At 40.8% G+C, this 21,079-nt stretch overlaps 1 protein-coding gene across 1 annotated transcript in view; it reads left to right on the top strand.

Moving 5' to 3' along the window:
• The window catches only part of TBC1D2B (TBC1 domain family member 2B), a 138,647-nt gene that overhangs the window by 88,019 nt on the left and 29,549 nt on the right, over positions 1–21,079 (top strand). The window contains exons 3-6 of the mRNA XM_007951857.2: positions 9,102–9,265; positions 12,712–12,944; positions 13,666–14,061; positions 20,116–20,226. Of these exons, the coding sequence (XP_007950048.1) occupies positions 9,102–9,265; positions 12,712–12,944; positions 13,666–14,061; positions 20,116–20,226 (904 nt within the window). The remainder of the gene's footprint in view (positions 1–9,101; positions 9,266–12,711; positions 12,945–13,665; positions 14,062–20,115; positions 20,227–21,079) is intronic.

The following is a 21,079-nucleotide window of genomic DNA, read 5'->3' as shown; positions in this document are numbered from 1 at the left end:
ATGGGATCTGGATTGGGATTGCATTGAATGTATAGATTGCTTTGGGTAGAACTGACATTTTCACAATGTTCAATCTTCCTATCCACGAGCATGGGATGTTCTTCCATTTATGTAGATCTTTTATGGTCCTTGTGCCCTTCTTACCTATGCATTCCTGTCTGTACAGCTTTCTCTCTATGCAAATGCTGCCCTTCTGATATCTCCTGGTTGATTGATTTAGGGAGTGCATCTCCCGGGGGTAGGTGTTCTGCTTGTAGGTCTTTCTGCTGTTTGGCCAAGAGCTAATCCACGGAAGTGAGTCCAGTTCCAGGACCAAAGGATAACCCAGAGCCATAGTCTTGGGAGTTACACCAGCCTCTGACCAGTAATTGTGGTCATTTTTGTGTTTTTGAATTTGTTACACATTTTTCCTCCTACTCTATCCGGGGTGTGTGATTTCAATTCCTTTCTGAGTAGTTGCCATTGGTAGCCAGGAACCATCTAGTTCTTCTGGTTTCAGGGTTGTAAAGGCTGAGGTCCTCATGGTCTGTCATATTTTTGGACTCATTATTTCCAAATGACTTTGATTTTCATCGCTCTCCTTTGCTCCAGATGAGAGAAAAAGTGTAGGGTGTGTTTTGAGTCACTTTTTTTAGATATGAAAGAGTGGTTTAAGCAAGCAAGCAGAGCCGGGGGAAGACAGATCCAGTGCCACATGAGATCTCAAGGAACCAAGAAACAGAAGCTAGAAAGAGACCAGGACCTTCCCCAGAGCCAACAGAGAAAGCCTTCCCCTAGAGCTAGCACCCTAAATTTGGATTTTAGCCTCTTAAACTGTGAGAAGATAAATTTCTGTTTGTTAAAGCCACTCAGTTGTGGCATATCTGTTATAACAACACTGGAGAACTAAGACAGTCATGTAACCATTTCCACAATCAAGATAAGGAACATTTCTATCATCCTAAAATTTCCCTCTCATGCTACTTGAAGTTGATTCCCTTCCATACCCTTTATCCCAAGCAACCACTGATCTTTCTATCACTATAAAACCAAAACCAAACACACTGCCATCGAGTCAGTTCCAACTCATAGCGACCCCCATGGAGTTTCCAAGGCGGTAAATCTTTATGGAAGTAGATTGCTTTATCTTCCTTCTGCAGAGTGGCTGGTGAGTTTGAACCACCAATCTTCTGGTTAGCAGTCAAATGGCTTAGGCACTGCATCACTATAGCTTTTTTTTTTTTTTTTTTAAGAGTATTTTACTGAGTTTTTAGTGGAAGTTTATATAGCTAGTTGGGTTCCCACTTGACATTTTCCACACATACTGATCTGTGATATTAGTTACATTTGTCACAATGTGTCTGTGTTGTCTTTAATTGTATCCTTTTTGTTCCTTTTCTAGTGTTCTTGTTTCTGTGCCCTCTTAGCATCTCATCTTTGCTTTTGAGAAATTGTTGACCTTTAGATCTCATACTGATGGTTATCACTTTAGCTTTTTAAATAACTTTTTATAGATGGAATCCTATTGCATTTGTATTCTTCTTTGATTTATCATGTTTTTGAGATTCATCTGCATTGTTGGGTGTTTATTGTTTCATTCTTTTTTATTCCTGAGTAGTATCACAGAAGTATGGATACAACACAATTTGGCTATTAATTCACCAGTTGATGGGCATTTAGATTGTTTCCAGTTTTTGGCTATTATGAAATACATTCCTATGAATATTGTGATCTCCAAGGAACCAAGAAATAGAAGCTAAAAAGAGATTAGGACATGAATTTACTATGTGTAGGCATATGTTTTCATTTCTTTTGGGTAAATATCTGAGATTGAGATTGCTGGATCATATGGTTATATGTATGTTTAACTTTATAAGATACAGCCATACTGTTCCCCAAGGTGATTGTAGCATTTTGCATTCCCATTAGCAGTACGTGAGAGTTGCAGTTACTCCATATCCTCCCCTATTCTAGGTGGTTTTCCCATATAAATTTTAAAAATTAGCTTATAAATTTTGTCAAAAAGCACAGAAAATTTTTTTGTTTTTTTAACTTGTGAGGTATCTTTTTTGTCCACTAAGATATATGTTTTTCTCCCTGCCAAGAGCTACTCCAGATTTTTTCGTTTGTTTGTTTTAAAAAAGACTCACTGCCATTGAGTCAATTCTGACTCAATGGCAGTGAGTTTTTTCGGGGGGAGGATCTCCAAGGCTGTAAATCTTTTTTTACTATTATTTTTTATTGTAATTTGGGTGAAAATTTACAGAGCAAATTCATTTTCCATGCAGCAGTTCATACACATTTTGTTTCATGACATTGACTGCTGTTCCCCACAGTGTAACAGCTCTCTGTCCACTAAGATTTTTATTGGGATTGCATTGAATCTGTACATAAATTTTGGAAGAATTGCCAACATAACAGTATTGAGTCTTCCCATCTAAGAACATGATATATTTTATTTATTTAGGTGTTCTTAGTTTCCCTTTGCATTGTTTATAGTGATACCTGAATACAGGATTTGTACATTATTTTAAGTTCATTCCTAAGTATTTTTATAATATTATACATTGAGTTTTTAATTTTATTTTCTAATTGTTCATTGCTAGTATATAAAAGTAGAATTGCTTTTTTTGTATGTTGGTGGTGTTAGGTGCCGTCGAGTAGGCCCTGACTTGTATTGACCTTGTGTACAGCAGGACGAAACACTGCACCATCCTCACAATCCTTGCTATGCTTGAACCCATCATTGCAACCACTGTGTCAATCCATCTTGTTAAGGGTCTTCTCCTTTTTCTCTGACCCTCCACTTTACCAGGCATGATATCCTTCTCCAGGGACCAGTCCATTCTGACCACATGACCAAAGTAAATGAGACAAAGTCTGGCCATTCTCCTTTCTAAGGAGCATTCTGGCTCTACTTCTTCTAGGACAGATTTGTTCATTCTTCTGGCAGTCCATGGTATTTTCAATATTGTTTGCCATCAACACAATTCAAGGGCCATCAATTCTTCAGACTTCCTTGTTCATTGTCCAGCTTTCTTTCATATGCATGTAAAGAGATTGAAATACCATGGCTTGGGTTAGGTGCACCTTAGTCTTCAGTGACATTTTTGTTTTTTAACACTTTAAAAAGGTCTTTTGCAGCAGATTTGCCCGGTGCAATATGATGTCCGATTTCTTGACTGCTGCTTCCATGAGTGTTGATTGTGGATCCAAGTAAAATGATTTGATTTGTATGTATCCCATCTGGTGAGGTCTGTATGTACAGTTGCCATTTAATTTGTTGGAAAAAAAGGTATTTGCAAGTTGTTTGCAGTAAGTTGTTGATCTTGCAAAATTCTGCCATGCAGTCTGACATCATTTCTGTCACCACGACCATATTTTCCAACTACCAGTGTTTCGTGCTTCTTTGTTTCCAGCTTTTGCATTCCAGTCACCAGTAACTATCAATACATTTTTTGTGTGTATTGTATTTTTTATATATTGACCTTGATCTTCAACCTTGCTAAGTTTACTTATTCTAGTAGCATTTTGTAGATATCACAGGATTCTTAAGTACACAATCATGTCATCTGCAAATAGAGAGGTTTACATCTTCCTTTGTAGTCTTAATGCATTTTCTTGCCTTAGTACACTGACCAGAACCTCCATTATAATATTGGATAAAAGTAGTGAGTTAATTACATGAATTAGATCCCAGCCAGCCTTGAGGTTCCAAATCTCAGTGAGAAAGCTAGATGCAGTCAGTGTAGCATAGGAGTGTCCTTGGCATAGCCCCCGTCCCTTGGGAACAGAGCCTCCATAGTGCTATTCCCAGGAGTACTGGCTTGTTTTAAATGGGTACTGCTTGGATATCTTGGGCTGTCCAGGAGATCTAGTCTTGTTTTTCACACTCACTGGGTGCTTCACAGGAGCCCTGGTGTTGCAGTGGTTAAAGTGCTCAGCTGCAAACCAAACATTGGTGGTTCAACCAACAAGGTGTTCTGTGGGAGGAAGACATGGCACTCTGTGTCCGTAGGATTTACAGCCTTGGAAACCCTGTGGGGCAATTTTACTCAGTTGTTACAGGATCACTGTGGGTCAGAATCAACTTAATCACAGTGAGTTTTGGTTTGGGTACTTCATCAGACATCAGACAGCGTGGTACAATAACTAAGGCTTTGGAGTTGGAAAGCATGGGTTCAGAATAATTATGTTGCTGGTCAGCTGTGTGGTTTAGACCAAGTAGGTCTTCTCTGCATCTGTTCTTTGTCTGTAAAATGGGAATACTATTCAAGTCAAATGCCAGTGATTTGAGAGTAAGTAAGGTAATTTATGTGAGGGAGAGTAAGGTAACACTTCATCACTAACTGCTCAAACAATTTTTAGTTGAAAAGTTGAATTAATTTGAGATGACTCTCTATAATGAACATATAACACCCCCATTTGGCAGTTGCAGAACATGGAACTCCTTTTGCAGTGAATGATTGGGTCTTCCGTCCTGCTTCTGAGGCCAGTGAGTGAGGGCTGCCCCATAGGAAGAATTACCTGGGGACCTAATGCTAACAGGAAGCTCCCAGGCTAGAGTGTGAACATTCATAGGCTCTCAGACGAGGGATGAGCATGTCCTCTAGGGACACAGAAGCTTTATGTGAAGAACACCGTCCCTCCCTAAATCCTTGTCCCAGGATGGGGGAAAAGAGATTGTAAGATTTATCAGAAGGAACTGGTAGAAACCCTGGACCTGGTAGAAGTAGAGCTGGTAGAAAGAAGCAGCAGAGGCCAGGAGAAGCAGAAGCTGGCCTCAGCTGAGGAAAGTGGCAGCAGAGCAGTCTGAGAAAAGTAGGCCAAGAACTGTAACACTTGGAGTTGCAGCAACACCAGAGCCAGCTGAGGCCATGAGTGGCCTGGGCAGCAGCAGAAACCCTGGCTGAGAGTGAGAGGCCTAGAGGAAGTGGTGGGGGGAGGGTTTGCTATCTGAGCAGTCTGCTTGGAAAGACACCAGTCCAGGACTGTCCGAGGCTGCTGGAGCAGCAGCGAAGGGGGCAGAGCTAAACAGACCAGTAACATAAGAATAAACATCGATTCCTCACTGCAAAATGTTTATGTATTGTTAGCAATCTACTTGCTGTGCACCAATGCTCTGGGAGTATCTTGTGTGTGCTGGCTCTGATAGTATGAACATGGTATTATTAATGAACAACTTGTGTGTGTACCACAATAATTAATTTGTATTGTTCAAATAACCAGTGAATGCATGACTATCCCTTTCTTTTGCAAATTAGGTTCTTTTTTAAAAATAATTTTTTTTTAATTATTAATATTAGGCAGTTTGTTTATGATATGCCTTGATGTAGTTTCCTTCATGATTTTTGGGCATGAAGGTTGTTGAGCTTTTTGGATCTGTAGGTTTATAATTTTCATCAAATTTGGAAATTTTCTAGTTGCTATTTCTTCACATATCTTTTTTCTGTCCCCTCCCCTTCTCCTGTCCTTCAGGGACTCCAATTCTATGTATATTAGACCATTTGCAGTTGTCCCATGGCTGTTCATCCATCTGTCATTCATCCTTCCCTCCCTCCCCCTGTCTTTTATGTGTTTCATTTTGGGTAGGCTCTGTTTTGATGTTACTAAGTTCATTGATATTTTCTTCTGTAATGCCTATACTACTGTTAATCCTATCCAGTGTATTTTTCATTTTAAACATTGTAATTTCATTGCTAGAAGTTTGATTTGGGTCTTTTTTTTTTCCCCCCCACATCTCCCATGTCTCACTCTGTCTTCTAGCTTGTTAGATATGGAGAATATAGTTATAATAACTTTTAAAGTTCTTGTTTACTAATTCTATCATTTGCCATTTCTGGATCTGTTTCTGTTGATTGAATATTTTTATAATGGGTTGTGTTTTTCTATTTCTTTGCATGGTTGTTAACTTTTTTTAGATGCCAGATGTGAGTTTTGTCTTTTTGGGCACTGGCTTTTTTGTATTCCTATAAATATTCTTGAGCTTTGTTCTGGAATGCATTTAAACTGCTTAGAATAGTTCAATCCTTTTGAAGCTTGGAATGAGAGCAGTCTTTAATCTAAGGATTGTTTCAGTAGAAACCCTCATAATTCACAAGGCCTGGATAGAGTTTTCTGCTCTTGTTTGAGCTTTTGGGATTGCTCCTTCTGCTCTTTCAGGTGGTCTTTTCCCATTCTGGGATAGCTTTCTTCATGCAAGCCCTGGTCAGCACTTAGCTGAAGACTTGGGAGGGCTTCCGAGGATCCTTGCAGCCCCCTCTCTGTAGCTCTCTTCTCTCATGTACTCTGTCCTGCAAACCCTGACTGCTTTGGGGTCCCAGCTCTGTCTTCTCAACTCCTGGAGTTGCTGGGCTCCATCTAGGTTTTCCCTGCTTGCCCTGTAGCCTGGAAGCTCTATTCAGGCAGTAAGCTGGGGCAAGTGTAGGACTCACCCTACTTATTTTCCCTCTTTCAGGGGTCACTGTCTTGTGCTGCCTTATGTCCAGTGTCTTAAAAACCATCATTTTCTATATTTAGTTTAGTTTTTTAGTTGTTTTAGGGACAAAACTAAATCCAATCTCTATTGTCCATCTTCATTGGAAATGGAAATCCCAATGTAGCTTTTAAAACTTCTCAGGGAACTTAGCATACAGAAGAGTGTTATATAGTGTATTGATCACCTAGGTAACCACTATCCAGCTCTTATTATTTTATTGTATTTCTGCTGCTGTTTAAAAGACAAAACACGATAAATACAGTTAAAATCCTCTCTTCTCTATGATCCCATTCTTCTCTTGCCTTTCTCAAGTATGTTGTTGTCGTTATGTGCCGTCGAGTCGGCCCTGACTCATAGCGACCCCTCCTTGGGTTTCCGAGGCAGTATCACTACGGAAGTAGGATTGCCCAACCTTCCTTCCGAGGAGTGGCTGGTGGGTTTGAACCGCCAGCCGTCTGGTTAGCAGGCAAGTGTCTTAGCCACTATGCTGCCAGAGCTCCCAAGTATAACCATGGTATATTCTGTATTTGGTTGTTATCATTCATGTGCAGATCTTTTTTAAAAAAAATAATTTTACTACATATGTATGTATCTATGAATAATATCTGTTACTTAACCTTGAAGTTTCTCTTGAAGGTTTAAAACAATATCATGTTTGGCTCTGCCCTCTACAGTGTGCAATCTGATGGCAGAGGCAGGCATGACAACACAGTGTGCTAAGTACTGATAAAGAGATGCTCAGGGCTGTGGAAGTCAGTCTAGGGGTTCAAGGAGGAGGGATACCAGGACTGAGAATGAAAAGATTAGGAGAGAGGAGGGAGAGCGTGCCAGGCAGAGGGGACTGAGTAGACAGAAGTGTCAGAAAATTTAGTTCACCCTGCAGTCACTCCAAGACACGAGGAAGCTGTAATTAGTGTGTTTGCAACTGACTTTCCTTCCAAACACCAGCCCTTAGTAAAAAAAAAAAAAAAAAAAAAAGCAGGGAAAAAATTACATAATGTTTTGAAGCTTGGTCTGATCTGATCATTTAAATAGCCACTTTAAGTGATGTTCAGTCTGTCTTATATAAAAATGTCCCATCCTTTAGGTATCTTCTGCCTCTGCCTCCCCACCCCCCACCTCCAGCTGTGTGTGGTAAAGGTGAGGGATGAGAGGTAGCAGTAGGTGGGACTTAATGTGAGCTACCAGGCAGGTATGGGATTGCCCTTAAGAGTCAGATGCAGGTAGATCTTATGTCTGCCTGGTTGCTGAGGTCTCTAGCTGGTGAACTCAGGGTCTTCTTTCAGCCCAGGCCATGCCTTCAGAAGTGGCCCTGGCTACTCTGACTATTCCCTGGCTCCTGGTACCTGCAGAACCAGAGTTCCTCTGCCCAGTGGTCTCCCCCCAATAATATCTGCTGTTCAGGCCCTTGACCTTCCTGAGCCTGCTAGCTGAATTCAGCATTCAACTCACTTGGAACACAAGACAACCCAGAGAAGCAAACTCTCAAGCCTTCTTTGGCCCACACTATCAGTCTAAGCTTTGTATGGTTATACACCCCTGTTGTTGTATAGTATTCTACAGTAGTAATGAACCAGAGCTCTAAATCATTCCCTGTTCTTGTACATTTTCCTCCGGTTTCTCCTATTATGAACAATGCTGCAATAAATATCTTTGTACCTTAAAATATATATGTGTATATATCATGCTATATATGTCATACTTCAAATTTTTTCTCATTCAGCTTTTAGAAAATTTACCTATATTATGGATAAAAAAAAAATTGAAAAACCAGACTCATTGCCATCAAGTTGATTCCAACTCATAGCAATCCTATAGGACAGAGTAGAGCTGCCCCATAGAATTTCCAAAGCTGTACATCTTTACAGAAGCTGACTGCTGTATCTTTGTCTCACAGAGCCACTGATGGGTTCAAACCACTGACCTTTCAGTTAGCCATCTGGAGCAGTAGGATGCAGTTGAACCTTTGCTTAACCACTGTACCACCAGGACTCCTTGTATTATGGATACATGTACCCATAATACATGTAGCCTTAGCTAGAATGTACATTTCACAAGGACAAGAATTTTCTGTGTTTTGTTTACTGGTATATCCCAATTCACTGCCATCGAGTCAGATCTGACTCATAGCGACCCCTCCTTGTGTTTCTAAGGTGGTATCTCTATAGAAGTAGATTGCCCATTCTTCTTCCCAGAATAATACCTGGCATATAGTAGGTGCTCAATAAATATTTTATGAATGAATTCATTTTAAGTGCTATGTAATATATTACTATATGAATATACTGTAGTTTATTCACTCTCTGTTGATGGATCTTTAGGTTGTACTTTTTTTTTTTTTGCTTATATAAACAGTGCTGCAGTGAACACTCTTGTTCATGTCTTCTAGTGCACATGTGCAAGAATTTTTTTAGGAAGTGCTGTGTCTTAGGGTGGGCACCTCTTCCACTTAATTGTATGTTGCTAACTTACTGTCCATGGTAATGGTACCAATTTATGTTCCCTTTCCCATTTTCTCCATATCCTCAACAACATTTGATATTACCAGATCTTTTCATTATAACCAGTCCTATATACACGAAGTTAGATTTTGTTTTACATTTTTTTTTTCTTTTGAATAATACATTTCTTTTTTTCTCAATAGAAATTCAATGTCTTCTTTTCGTCCTGGGCGAGGACATAATGATAGTCGGAAGAGCAGGTTTTATACCAGTGAAGAATGGGAACTTTTAGACCCAAGCCCTAAGGACCTGGAGGAGTCCATGGTACAGGAAGAAAAGAAGAAGCAGACCCCTGAAGGAAACAAAGGTATAAACATGGTTCCTGTTGTCTGTCATGCTCTCAACTGCTATCTGTTAACTACCAGTGACATGGGGAACACTCTGTTGTTGTTGTTGTTGTTTGCCTTCGAGTCGGCCCCAACTCATAGCGACCCCTCCTTGGGTTTCCGAGGCAGTATCACTATGGAAGTAGGAATGCCCAACCTTCCTTCTGAGGAGTGGCTGGTGGGTTTGAACCGCCAGCCCTCTGGTTAGCAGTCAAGTGCCTTAGGCACTATGCTACCAGAGCTCCTGGGGAGCACTCTAGGAGCAGGTATTTCTAAAACTAGAAGGCCCAGTGGGAATTTGGATTTTCTTTGTGGGAGACAAAATAAAAACATTTGAAAAATCAGATGTTACAAAAAAATAAGTAATTGTCCCTTGAGTGGTTCTTAAATGTTTTCTGGAAATAGAGCACCCAGAAGTCATGGTGCCTTTGTGGAAGTATTGATTAGAAAAATGTTTTATTATAAAAATTTTGAAATGTACACAGAAGTAGAGGATATAGTATAATGAATTCTGGTGCACCCATCATTAGCTTCCACAGTGTTGGACATATGCCTTCCTTGTTTCCTCTGTATCTCCTCTAAACTTCAGGTCCCTCCCTGCATCCTACTAGGGCTTATTTTAAAGTAAATTCTAGACGTCTATCTCTTGTATCTATAAATACTTTAGTATGTATCTCTAAGAGATAATGACTTTTTGAATAATGTAGAATCTGCAAGACACCGCATAACATGGCTGAACTTGGAAGACATTATGCTGAGTGAAATAAGTCAGTCACAGGAGGACAAATATTGTATTAGTCCATTATTATAAAATAAAGTCAAGGAAAGGTTATATATGGAAGGAAACTTTCTTGGTTGGTTACCAGGGATGGGAGGGAAGGAGAGGGAACACTGTAAAACTGAAAAAAAAAAAAAAAAAAAAAGAGTGATAATGACTTTTTAAAAAAATTATCACCATAGCTTCATTAGAACACCTAAAAACAGGTACAGTAACTCCTTAATATCATCCAGTTCCTCAGTTCCGTAAATGTCTTTTTACGGTTGATCTGTTTAATGAGGATCCAAATAAGGTTCATACCATATATTTATTTGACATGTCTTCTTAGATATGTTAGTCTAAACAGCTCCCTGTCTCTCTCTTTTTTTTTTAAAACCCCTGTCATATTTGTTAAAGAAACAGGGTCTTTTTGTGCTGAGGAATTTCCCACATTCTGGGTTTTGCTAATTGTTGTTTTTGTAGTGTCCTTTAATATGCTCCTCTGCCACCTGTATTACCTGTATTCTAGTAATTAGGTCCACAGATCTGCCCACAATCTGTGGCTTTTGATTATGGCGAGAATACTTTTTTGGAAGGTATCGTGTACTTTATATTGCATCATACCCGCAGCCACGAAATGTCTGGTTTTCTCTCTTTTTGTGATAGTAAGATTGACAAAGTTCTCTATCAGCCTTTTGACTAATTCTTTTAGCAGCCATTGATTATCCTAGATCCATTAATTCACCAAATAAATATTGATATTCTAAATGTAAAATAACAATAAATAAATCTGAGATTCTGCATTATGCTTGATTCTGTCTTTGACTGGAAGGAGTAGGAGGCAGGAGTTGAGGAAGTCTTATTGGGAGAGAGAGTGCATACTATTTTTTTGTCCCCTGGGAAAGGACTTCATGACTTGATTTGAGGGGGAGAATATCTGTCCCACAGAAGCATAGTGTAGGACCCAGTAGTCCAGTGAGGCATGACATTTTACAATGTCAGGCTGAATATGCTTCATTACCCAGCATCAGGCTTAGCCAATGGGAGCACCCAGGAGAGGGGTGCATTGTAAACTGAAAATGTTTCCTGGAGGAAGAAGGATTTGGGTTACTGATGATAAGCAGTGTTGGATCTGACTTGCAGGAGAGAATCCAGGAATTAAATGGAAGGGGTGAATGTGATAGTGATTGTAAAGGAAGAATGAGTAGGGCTTAGTGACTCGGGAGGGGACAAGGAGCTCCCAGCATCACTGGAAAGTGTTTTATTGACTGTTGGCAGCCTTCTCAGCCCAGCTCGGATCCCCTTTGAGAAGGAACTTGTGTGAAAGACATGGACAGAACAAAGATGTCTCTGGACTTTGATCTGGCTTGATTCATGGGAGTTTCCTATAAAGGCTCCAAGACTCAGACTCCCACTAGCTTGTCCATGTAATTTACAGGAAGTAAACTGCCCTTCCCTATATTTTCCCCTATTTTTATGTAAACACTTTATTGAAATACAGAATATAGAAAAGTACCCAAATCAGAAAAGTATAGTTTGAGTTTTCACAAAGTGAGCACACCTTTGTAATCAGCATTTAAAACACAAGACAATCCAGGCTCCTCAGGAGTCAGCCCTCCTACAAGTCCCCTTCCAGTCACTCCCCCACCCCAGGGATAACCACTGTCCCAACTTCTGATAACATTGATTGGCTTTTGCCCATTTACTAACTTTGTGCAAGTGGAATCCATACAGTGTGTCTCCTTTGTGTTCCTTCATTGCATTTTGAGTATATATTTGAATATATTTACACTAAAATTTATTTGGATTCCACAGTATTTTCAAATGCCCATTTTTAGAAAGAAGATATAGTCATTCTTTCTTCTGAAATGGCCTTAACAATCTTTTAAATTTTTTTTTCCAGTCCAACAATTTGTACGTGTTTATTTCAGAAACAAAGATCAGGTTCATCATATGCAATTGTCACCACCAGGAAGAGGATATAGTCATTCTTTAAAAGATCAATTTTTATTTTTGTTATTTACTAATGACAAATTAGCAAACGTAGGAAGTCAAAGACCCTTAGTCCTACACTTGGAACATGTCATTGAACTTCGTAGGTGGGGACCCGGGGAAGGGACATCCTCATTTCAGCTCCAGGGAAGTCTGGAACAACCATGACCCATGTCTTTCCTGACCCATGTCTCTATTCTCTTTGGTCCAGAAAGTGCTTGAGATGGGAAAATGGTGATGTTAGAACATAGGTACAACACTGAGTTCTGGAAAAAGGATTTTGGAAAATAAACCTAGTATTAAAAATTAATCTTGAGAGGTATATGATCCAATGTCAAATTTTCATCAGTGCCTGTTAACAGCTTGCCTTTTTTCATCTGCGGTAAAGCAAAGATTGAGTAATCCAAATGAGAAAGTTTTCTTTCAGAGTAACCACATGATAGGTTCTTAAAAGGAAAGATCCAGTGTGTGTGTGGAGGGGGAGGGAGCATCTTTGATTGTGGGTGTGTTATGATCAAGCCTGAGGCGGGGCAGAGGCATCTCTGCCTCCCGTGTTCTCTTGGTGAGGATTGCAAAGCTCCCTGGAGGCTGCTGTGTGTGGATGGTAATAGGCTCTATGGTCATTGCCCAAAGAAAGATTTGGCCTGTGCTTAAAAATCGAGTTTTGTTTTTATGTAGGAGTAACTGGCTCAGGATTCCCCTTTGATTTTGGACGTATTCCCTACAAAGGAAAGCGCCCTTTGAGAGACATGATTGGGTCGTACAAAAATCGTCACAGTAGTGGTGACCCGTCACCTGAGGGGCTGTCAGGCGGTGGCAGCATCAGCAAGCCAGCCTCTGAAATGCAGCTGCAGGTTCAGAACCAGCAGGAAGAGCTGGAACGGTTAAAGAAAGACCTATCCAGTCAGAAGGTAATTTTCTTCTTTGAACTTCTCTCTTATCTCACATTTATCAGACCAAGGAGGAAAACCTAGCTTTTGTTTCTCTGAATCTTTTGGGGGCCAGTTTTATTTCCTGGATGGTGATTTTTCCTTAAGTGTCATATTGCCATGCCCACCGTTGTTGGCACTACTGCTCTGCTTAATCATTTGTTCAGAGACACTTGACTTTATAAGGAGAGACGACCCATGACCCACCCATTACAGGAGGTCAGAGGAGGATGTTGCCTGCCTCCACGCCTAGCCTTGCCCCCGAGTGGTGCTCCCAAAATACCTCCAGCCTGGAGGTTTTTAACTGTCACCAAAAAGAATTTCCATGTCGTGTTAAACAACACAATTTCCTTCTGAGCTAATCAGACCTAATTACACTTAATTGCTCAGTAGTTTAGTAAATTATAGCTCAGATTTTTTAAAACTGATGAACGTTTACCAGGAACCATTGCAGATTTCAGTGTGCATGTTCATGATTTCCTGTTTCCTATTATTGTTCTCTACAGACAGTCTTTATGGAGTAAATTTTTTCCTCTATTTTTGAGATCCTTCTAGAGGAAGTTCAGTATTAAAATGTTTCCAGTAAAGTTTCTGCATTTCTCAAATGCCGGTGATTGCTCTGGGTATAGTTGTCATGATTTCTGCTTTGCTTCCTCTCCCTGTCTCTCCTCACCTTTCATTCCATGCTCCTTTTTGCTCCCAGGAGCTTGTACGGCTGCTCCAGCAGACAGTCCGATCTTCCCAGTATGACAAATATTTCACGAGCAGCCGACTCTGTGAGGGGGTCCCAAAGGACACACTGGAGCTTCTACACCAAAAGGATGATCAGATCTTGGGCCTTACCAGCCAGCTTGAGAAGTTCAACCTGGAAAAAGAGAGTCTTCAGCAGGAAGTGAGGACCCTCAAGAACAAAGTGGGTGAGCTCAACGAGCAGCTGGGAATGCTGATGGAGACAATCAAGGCCAAGGATGAGGTCATCATTAAGCTCTCGCGGCAGCTCAGCGAGTGCGAGAGCAGTGCATCTTCCCCCACCACAGTGCCCGGCTCTCCCTCCGCCTCCCTAGCCAGCCGGGACCAGCTGGAGTTGGACAGGCTGAAAGTAAGAGCAAGGGTTGGTGCTAATTATTGGGACCCATGCAAACCAAAAGCCCATTAGCTCCATTGATGTCACCCTAGATATATTGGCCTCAGTGAGCTAATTAGGCATGTGGCAGCAGAGTAGCTGTGTTCTTTTTTTTTTTTTTTTGACAGGTTTAACAGGATTTGGAGTCAAATCATTATTAGTCTTCTGAAGAGCTTCTATGGAAAATTAAACTCTTAGTTCAATGATGTTGCCATTGCTTGGCACATTTTCTAATCTTTTTTCCTCCCTTGCTTTCAGGCAGCTCAACCTTCTCTTTCTATTTATGCCTGCAGAACTTAAACTCTGTTACCTCCTGTAACGTGTGGAGGCTGTTCCTTTTCCCCTCTGAGTACCTAAATTCATACTCAGACTTTTTCTGTACAGTCTGCCTCAGGATCTAATGGGGACCAGGAGAGGAAACATTGTCCCCAGTGACTAGTAGAATCAGCTGGGGATATGGACTCCAGCTTCCAAGCATCCTGGCAGGTGGAACTGCTCAGAGTCAGTGTCCTTCACCCAAGGTGAGAAAGTCTGCTTAAAAAGAAGAGAGGCAGCGTTCTCCTTCCAGTGTCTTGTTTCTGGGCTGGCACTGAGGGTAGAGGTGACTCCAGCTCATACCTGGGGTGGTGACCTGATGAGTTAGGAGGAGTACACAGTATTTGTGGGAAGCAGGCAGTCTGACTGTTTGTGTCTGTGGAGAAGCCTGCCAGTCCAGAGGGACAGCAGAAGGCCAATGAGGCCATGGATAGGGCCATAAGGGAGGCTATCATCAATTTTGAGACTCTGTGGGAGAGGTTCCAGGTGGAGAAATACCTCTAGGACATGGGCCATTAGGCATAGCCAAGAGAATTATGTGACCCAGACAGGTCTGTGGCGACAGGCCCCACCTAACCCCAACATCTTCCTTGCCTGGCTGCCTCTTGCAAATAATTTGACTCCAGAGGTGTTTACCTGCTTTCAATTCAGTTTATCCTTGAAGGACAAAGATTTAACTACTTTTGAGAGTATTACTGACATGGACTTCATGCCTAGTGGTACCTTTCAGGCATTGTCAGTGAGTTGAATGAAGAGGGGTCCTGAAGACATTCCAGAATGTAACTTTAAAAACACAGGAATAATGGAGTAATGGCAACATTGTTTAATATGTGTCTGGTCTCCCGTGGCGTAGGGCCTAAGGCATTGACTGCTAACCAGAAGCATGGGGGTTCAAACCCACCAGCCATTCCTCAGAAGGAATGTTGGGCTATCTACTTCCATAGGGATACCGCCTCAGAAACCCAAGCAGGGGTCACTGTGAGTTGCAGTCGACTGGAGGGCAGTGAGTTTGGTTTGGCTTGAGTTGGTCTCCCATAGTGGCCACTTCTAAGTGATGACAATATTAGATACATGAGGTCAGAAGGATTTATTAATGAGACAGTCTAAAATAGCAATTTAAAAAAAGAAGAAAACCCATTCATTTGTATTTATATCTACTATAAAAATCATTCACTGCCATCGAGTCCATTCCAACTCATAGTGACCCCTTTTGGGTTTCCGAGGCAGTAAATCTTTACAGAAGCAAAGCAGATTGTCCTTCCTTCTGCATAGTGGCTGGTGGGTTTGAACTGCCAGCCTCCTAGTTAGCAGTCAGATGCCTTAGGCACTACGCCACCAGAGCTCCTTACTATAAAAATAGCCAGTGTTAAAAAAAAAAAAAAAAAAAAATGAGATTTAAGTTAGAGTTGCCAGTAGTCGGTTTTGTTTATATATATAACCTAGAATATATAGGATACTAAATAGACAGCCTATGAGTGATACACATTTTGTGACTACTTATTTAGTGCCAGCTGAAGTTCATATTTTGAAAGCATGTGAGTGCTGCTTGGCAGGGTGGCAGGCATATGGTAAGTTTCCACTGGGAACAGAGTTGGGGTGTGTGTGGAGAGTGTCACCTTGTTGCTGCAACTCCACCGAACTCTTGAGGATAGCTAACAGGATTGATTAGGGTTAGAATTTCCCCTTTATTTTTGCAACATGATGGGTGGGGCAGTTTTGAATCAGTCATGAAATTTTTTTCTGCAACATTTCTCATGTTAAATTTTAAAGACTGTGCCTCAAAATTTTGCAACAAACATGTTAAGTGATGACACAGCTTAGGAAGAGGCAGAATGGTTGGTTGGTGACTTGCTTGTGGCTTTTGAATTCCAGGAGGTATAAGTGAGTCCTCCATGGGTCAGTGACCTTGTGTTTTCTGACATTGCTCTGCCTGCGACCTGTTACTGCCACTGCCAGGTCCATCTTCTCTGCGATGCAGAAAACACTTACCCTAATCCATGCCTCCCCTGCAGTGGCATTGGAAGAATTGAAAAGGCTTGAAGAAGTAAGAGGGAAAGTTTGGACAGAAATGGACATTTTGATGTGTATTTTATTTTCTTTTGACCTACATTTTTAAATGCTTGTGGGAATGGATATATGTTTATTTTTGTCTGTCTTATTGCTGCTGTTACTATCTGGATTTCTTTCTTTATAGTCAGTGACTGTGGCCTGAAAAGATTTCTATCTTTTGGAATTTGCTAACTCTTCCTTTGTAGTCTAAGACGTAGTCAGTTTTTATTTCTGTAGTTTTTTAAAGCAAGACAGCTACTGGTCCCAGGATTTTACCATCCTAGATGTTTAAGTACTTTATGTTTTCTGTGTTCCTTTCCAGGCCTTTTCTGTGTCTACATAATTGTTCCATTTTTCACATAGATAGACTTGTAATATTTCAGTGAGCATTCCTTATATTATAACCTAAACAGTGTTTTGTGTTGTATTTGTATGTTGCTGTCATTATTGATTTCAGAATTGCCATCTTTCTGTGTCATTATTTACTCAATCTTAGTCTTCTTTCCTGTTTTGCTGTGTAGTGCATATCTTTGTGCATACATTTCCTTTTTTGGGCAGTTTCATCCATTCATTCAGTAACTATCTGGTGGATGACCACCATATGCTAGGCCTTGTGCTCTGCGTGAAGGACCCAGGTCTGAGCAAAGAAGATCCAGTCTTCTTGTAGCTGACAGTTTAGAAAGCACAAAAACAAAAGCAGAATTATAGTTATAGTAAGTAGTGGGAAGGAAGGGAGCCCAGAACTGTACTGGGTGGTGGTTTAGACTGAGTTTGGACTCTAGAGCCAGAGCTGGGTTCAAACCCAGTGTTACCACCACCTGAGAGCTCTGACTTTGGGCACGTTATTTCACTTCTCTGTGTCTCGTTGTGTTCATCTATGAAACAGGGATTCCTTCATAGTGACGTTCTCACATAGTGCTTGCTATCTCATAGGCTCTTGATCGTCAGATATTATTGCTGTGATCATCTTCATCACTTCATGCTAGGGAAAAGATAAACCATCAGTAATTATTTACACTGTAACAAAAATTTTAAGATAAAAACAGATGTGTCAGAATATGATTAATTGCTTTCACTGACCTACCTTGTAGCTCTGGTGGTGCAGTGCCTAAGGCATTTGACGCTAACCAGAAGCCCACCAGCTGCTCCACAGACAGAAGATGGGGCAGTCTACTTCCTTAAAGGTTTACTGTCTCATTTCCAGCCAAACAAAAGACAGGCATATGAGTTGAATATTTATAGAGGTAGATAATCTCCTTGGAGAGAACAATCGTGGGAGAAAGAAGGGCTGTTTATGCACAGGGAGACAGCTCAGGGGGCGGGAGTGCATGGAGGGATGGACACAGGGAAGAGGTAACGGGAGGAAGTGGAAGGGGAACTGTTTCATTAGGGTAAATTGTAGTCAATGTCATGAGACAAAGTGTATGTGAACTGCTGTATGGAAAGTGAATTTGCTCTGTAAATTTTCACTCAAATCACAATAAAAAAAAATAATAATTAAAAAAAAAAAAAAGACTTAACTGCTTCAGAAACCCAGTGGGGGTCTCTATGAGTCAGAATCGACTCAATGGCAGTGAGTTTGGTTTTGGTTTTGACCCACCTTGTATCACCCAGTCACTGTCCATCACATTTCTTCAGGGTATTCATTAATTGCCCTCTAGCTCACCTTCCTTTAGTTGACCTGCCTTTTTTGTTCACTGTTTCCCAGTATGAGAGCTTTCAAGCACCAAGAGAAAGGAGAACATCATGATTTGGTCATAAAGCAAGGGCTGTAGACCTTCTTTTGTTTGACATTAGATGTCTTGAATGCTGATAGTGATATGTAAACTTGCTGAGTCTGAGTTGTTGTGATGTCTGGCAGAGCTCAGGTGGGAGTTGGGGTCTGAGCCCATAGGACCACGCCCCCCAGGCTTGGCTCTTAGAGGCCCAGTTCCCAGCCCACACACTTAGTGGTCGTATGATTGGGCAACCTCTCAATTTCTTTACCTAAGAACTAGAGATAACAATAATAGCTACCCAAGCGGTATGAGGTATAAATGAGATAAAAACCTGAAGTGCCTAGCACAGGGCCCCTGTAGCCCATAGCAAGTGCTCCATAAACATTAACAGTTACAGGGGGGCACATCTCTGGACACATCTCTGGATGAGTGGCAATGATTTCCTTGCTGTGATAGCACAGTTGGTGCCTTTCCTGACCATCCCTGGGGGCTGTCATGAAGTAGAATTTCTTCTGTGATAAGGGGTCAGAATCTCAGGAACCCCAAGCACCAGCCTGTCCACTTAGAAAAGAGACATAGAAAGAGGGAATACCACACTTGATAAAGACTGAAGCTGGTAGAGAGCCTTTAGAAAGCACTATCCTAATTGCCTCAGAGGTGGTTCTCAATAGTATCTTTATTTGGATACTTCTTTAATTGATTATTATTATTACTGGCTTGGCCTAAAGTTCCTTTAGCTTTATTTTTACAGCATATTACATGAAAACTCTTTATTTTTCTGTTGGCTCCTTTTACTTTTTTTACTCAGAATTCCAAGAGCTAAAGCTAACATAAGATATCTGCCTTTTCAGACCTGCACTTTAACTTGGGCTTGGCAGAGCCAGTCACCAGCTTGTTATGTTCCCTTAGGAGATAAAGCAAATGTAGCAAAGATAAACAGTTGGTGAATTTCATTGAAAGAGTATATTGTGTTCACTATAGTGGCTAAGACATTTGCCTGCTAACCAGACGGCTGGCGGTTCAAACCCACCAGCCACTCCTCGGAAGGAAGGTTGGGCAATCCTACTTCCGTAGTGATACTGCCTCAGAAACCCAAGGAGGGGTCGCTATGAGTCGGGGCCGACTCAATGGCACATAACAACAACAACAACATACTTTTCTTTCAAATCTTCCATTGCTTTATAATCTTTAAGTGTAAAAGAGTTGGTGAAAAATGTTCCTTTAACACCTTATACAAGGAACTCTGGTGGTGCAGTGGTTAAAAAGCCTTTGGCTGCTAACCAAAATGTCAGTGGCTTGAATCCACAAGCTACTCCCTGGGAGACTCCATGAGGCAGTCTGCTTCCCTGAAGATTTACAGCCTTGGAAACCCTGTGGGCAGTTCTACTCTGTCCTGTAGGGTCACTGTGAGTCAGAATCGGCTCAATGACAGTGGGTTTTAAACACTTTATACTCTGTATATGTTAATTATTAAGTATAATTGTTTAGTTAAGGGCTTTTGTTATATGTGTAGCCTTTTCTTCTTAAAATGTATAGGTGAAAACAAGAAGCTACACAAACGTCTTCAGTTTCTTTAGTTTTTTAAAAAGAAATGACTGTAAGATTATTTATTTATTTATTGTACCACTTCTATGAATGTAGGTAGATAAAAATTTGCAAAGTACTGTAAAGAGGAGTTTCTCCCATGATTGGTTGAGAAAAATCACCACATTAAATAAAGAAGATTTCCCCATTTCCTTCATTACAGCATTAGTGCCTGCCTGCTTTCTACCCTATGGGTTTCTTACTGTTAGTAAGAAAGTGCCCAAAAGAGCTTTCAGTTCCTTAGAACTCGCTCTGACTTAGCAGGGTTATTTAATTGGTGAGGTAGCCAAATGTTAATTGTATATGATAGTCAGTCAACATTTAACCAGTGTGAATTGATGGATTTTTTTTTTCTCCCAAACAGGATAATCTGCAAGGATACAAAACTCAAAATAAATTTCTAAATAAAGAAATTTTAGAACTCTCAGCTCTACGAAGAAATGCAGAAAGGAGAGAGAGGGATCTGATGGCAAAGGTGGGTTGGGATGGATATATCCTGTTATCTGGAGGAAGGTATTATTGGGAAACCTTTCTAAAATGGATGTGCTTTAAAACCAGTTAAAATCCCATGCATAGAGGGACATGGTTTCAAAACATATTTTAAATGCATATATAGTATGTAATGCTGTGTGCTTTGGCTCATTTTGCCTATAATGAAGACAAAGAGAAGTGCCTTGAGATGTGACTTCCATTTACACATAAGCATTTTTAGTGGGGCTTAAAGAGAAAAAAAGCAAGTACAATTCTAAGGTCTCATAAATTTAGGTTATTTGAGTTTTGATTTATATTACTGAGTGTGAATCAGTTTTTTATCTAGAGAATGGGTCTGGTGAGGATAATGCCTCCTCTGCAACCCTGATAGAATTGGCATGAGAATCAGCTATGATGGATGGAAAGAGCTTTGCAGAGTGTAAAGGCACTATAAACATTGCCATGATAATCACTTTAGCTGTTATATACCTTTTTGAATAGCCCTGAAAGCATCTTCCAAAACTTTGTCCCTCCATGTTTTCTAGGGATAAATTTGAAGGAAAAGTGGGATGTGGGTGCTTGTCCTGGGTCACAGGAGCCTAGGAAAGTATTCATTTAGCATGGGGTGTCAACTGATGGCCCATGTCCCAAGTGGCACCCAGCTTGACCTGAGTAACCTGGTTTCTGCTGCTCATCTGCCTTCCTAGAGCTGATGTGGGTATGGGCCCGCAGAGGTCAGATTGTCAGCACCCTTCTATGCCGGGCAAGCCATTTTAAGTGTGACAGGTGGCTGCCACATAAATAAATCTCTTGTCTTTGATATAATAGGTCTGTCACTCCCTAATCGTTTTGGGCTT

This window comes from Orycteropus afer, unplaced genomic scaffold (assembly GCF_000298275.1).
Source record: "Orycteropus afer afer isolate SDZICR_OR568_19922 unplaced genomic scaffold, OryAfe1.0 scaffold00313, whole genome shotgun sequence".
Taxonomy (NCBI): Eukaryota; Metazoa; Chordata; class Mammalia; order Tubulidentata; family Orycteropodidae; genus Orycteropus; species Orycteropus afer.
Note: the sequence above shows the minus strand (reverse complement) of the source record. Positions and strands in the feature narration are given on the sequence as shown.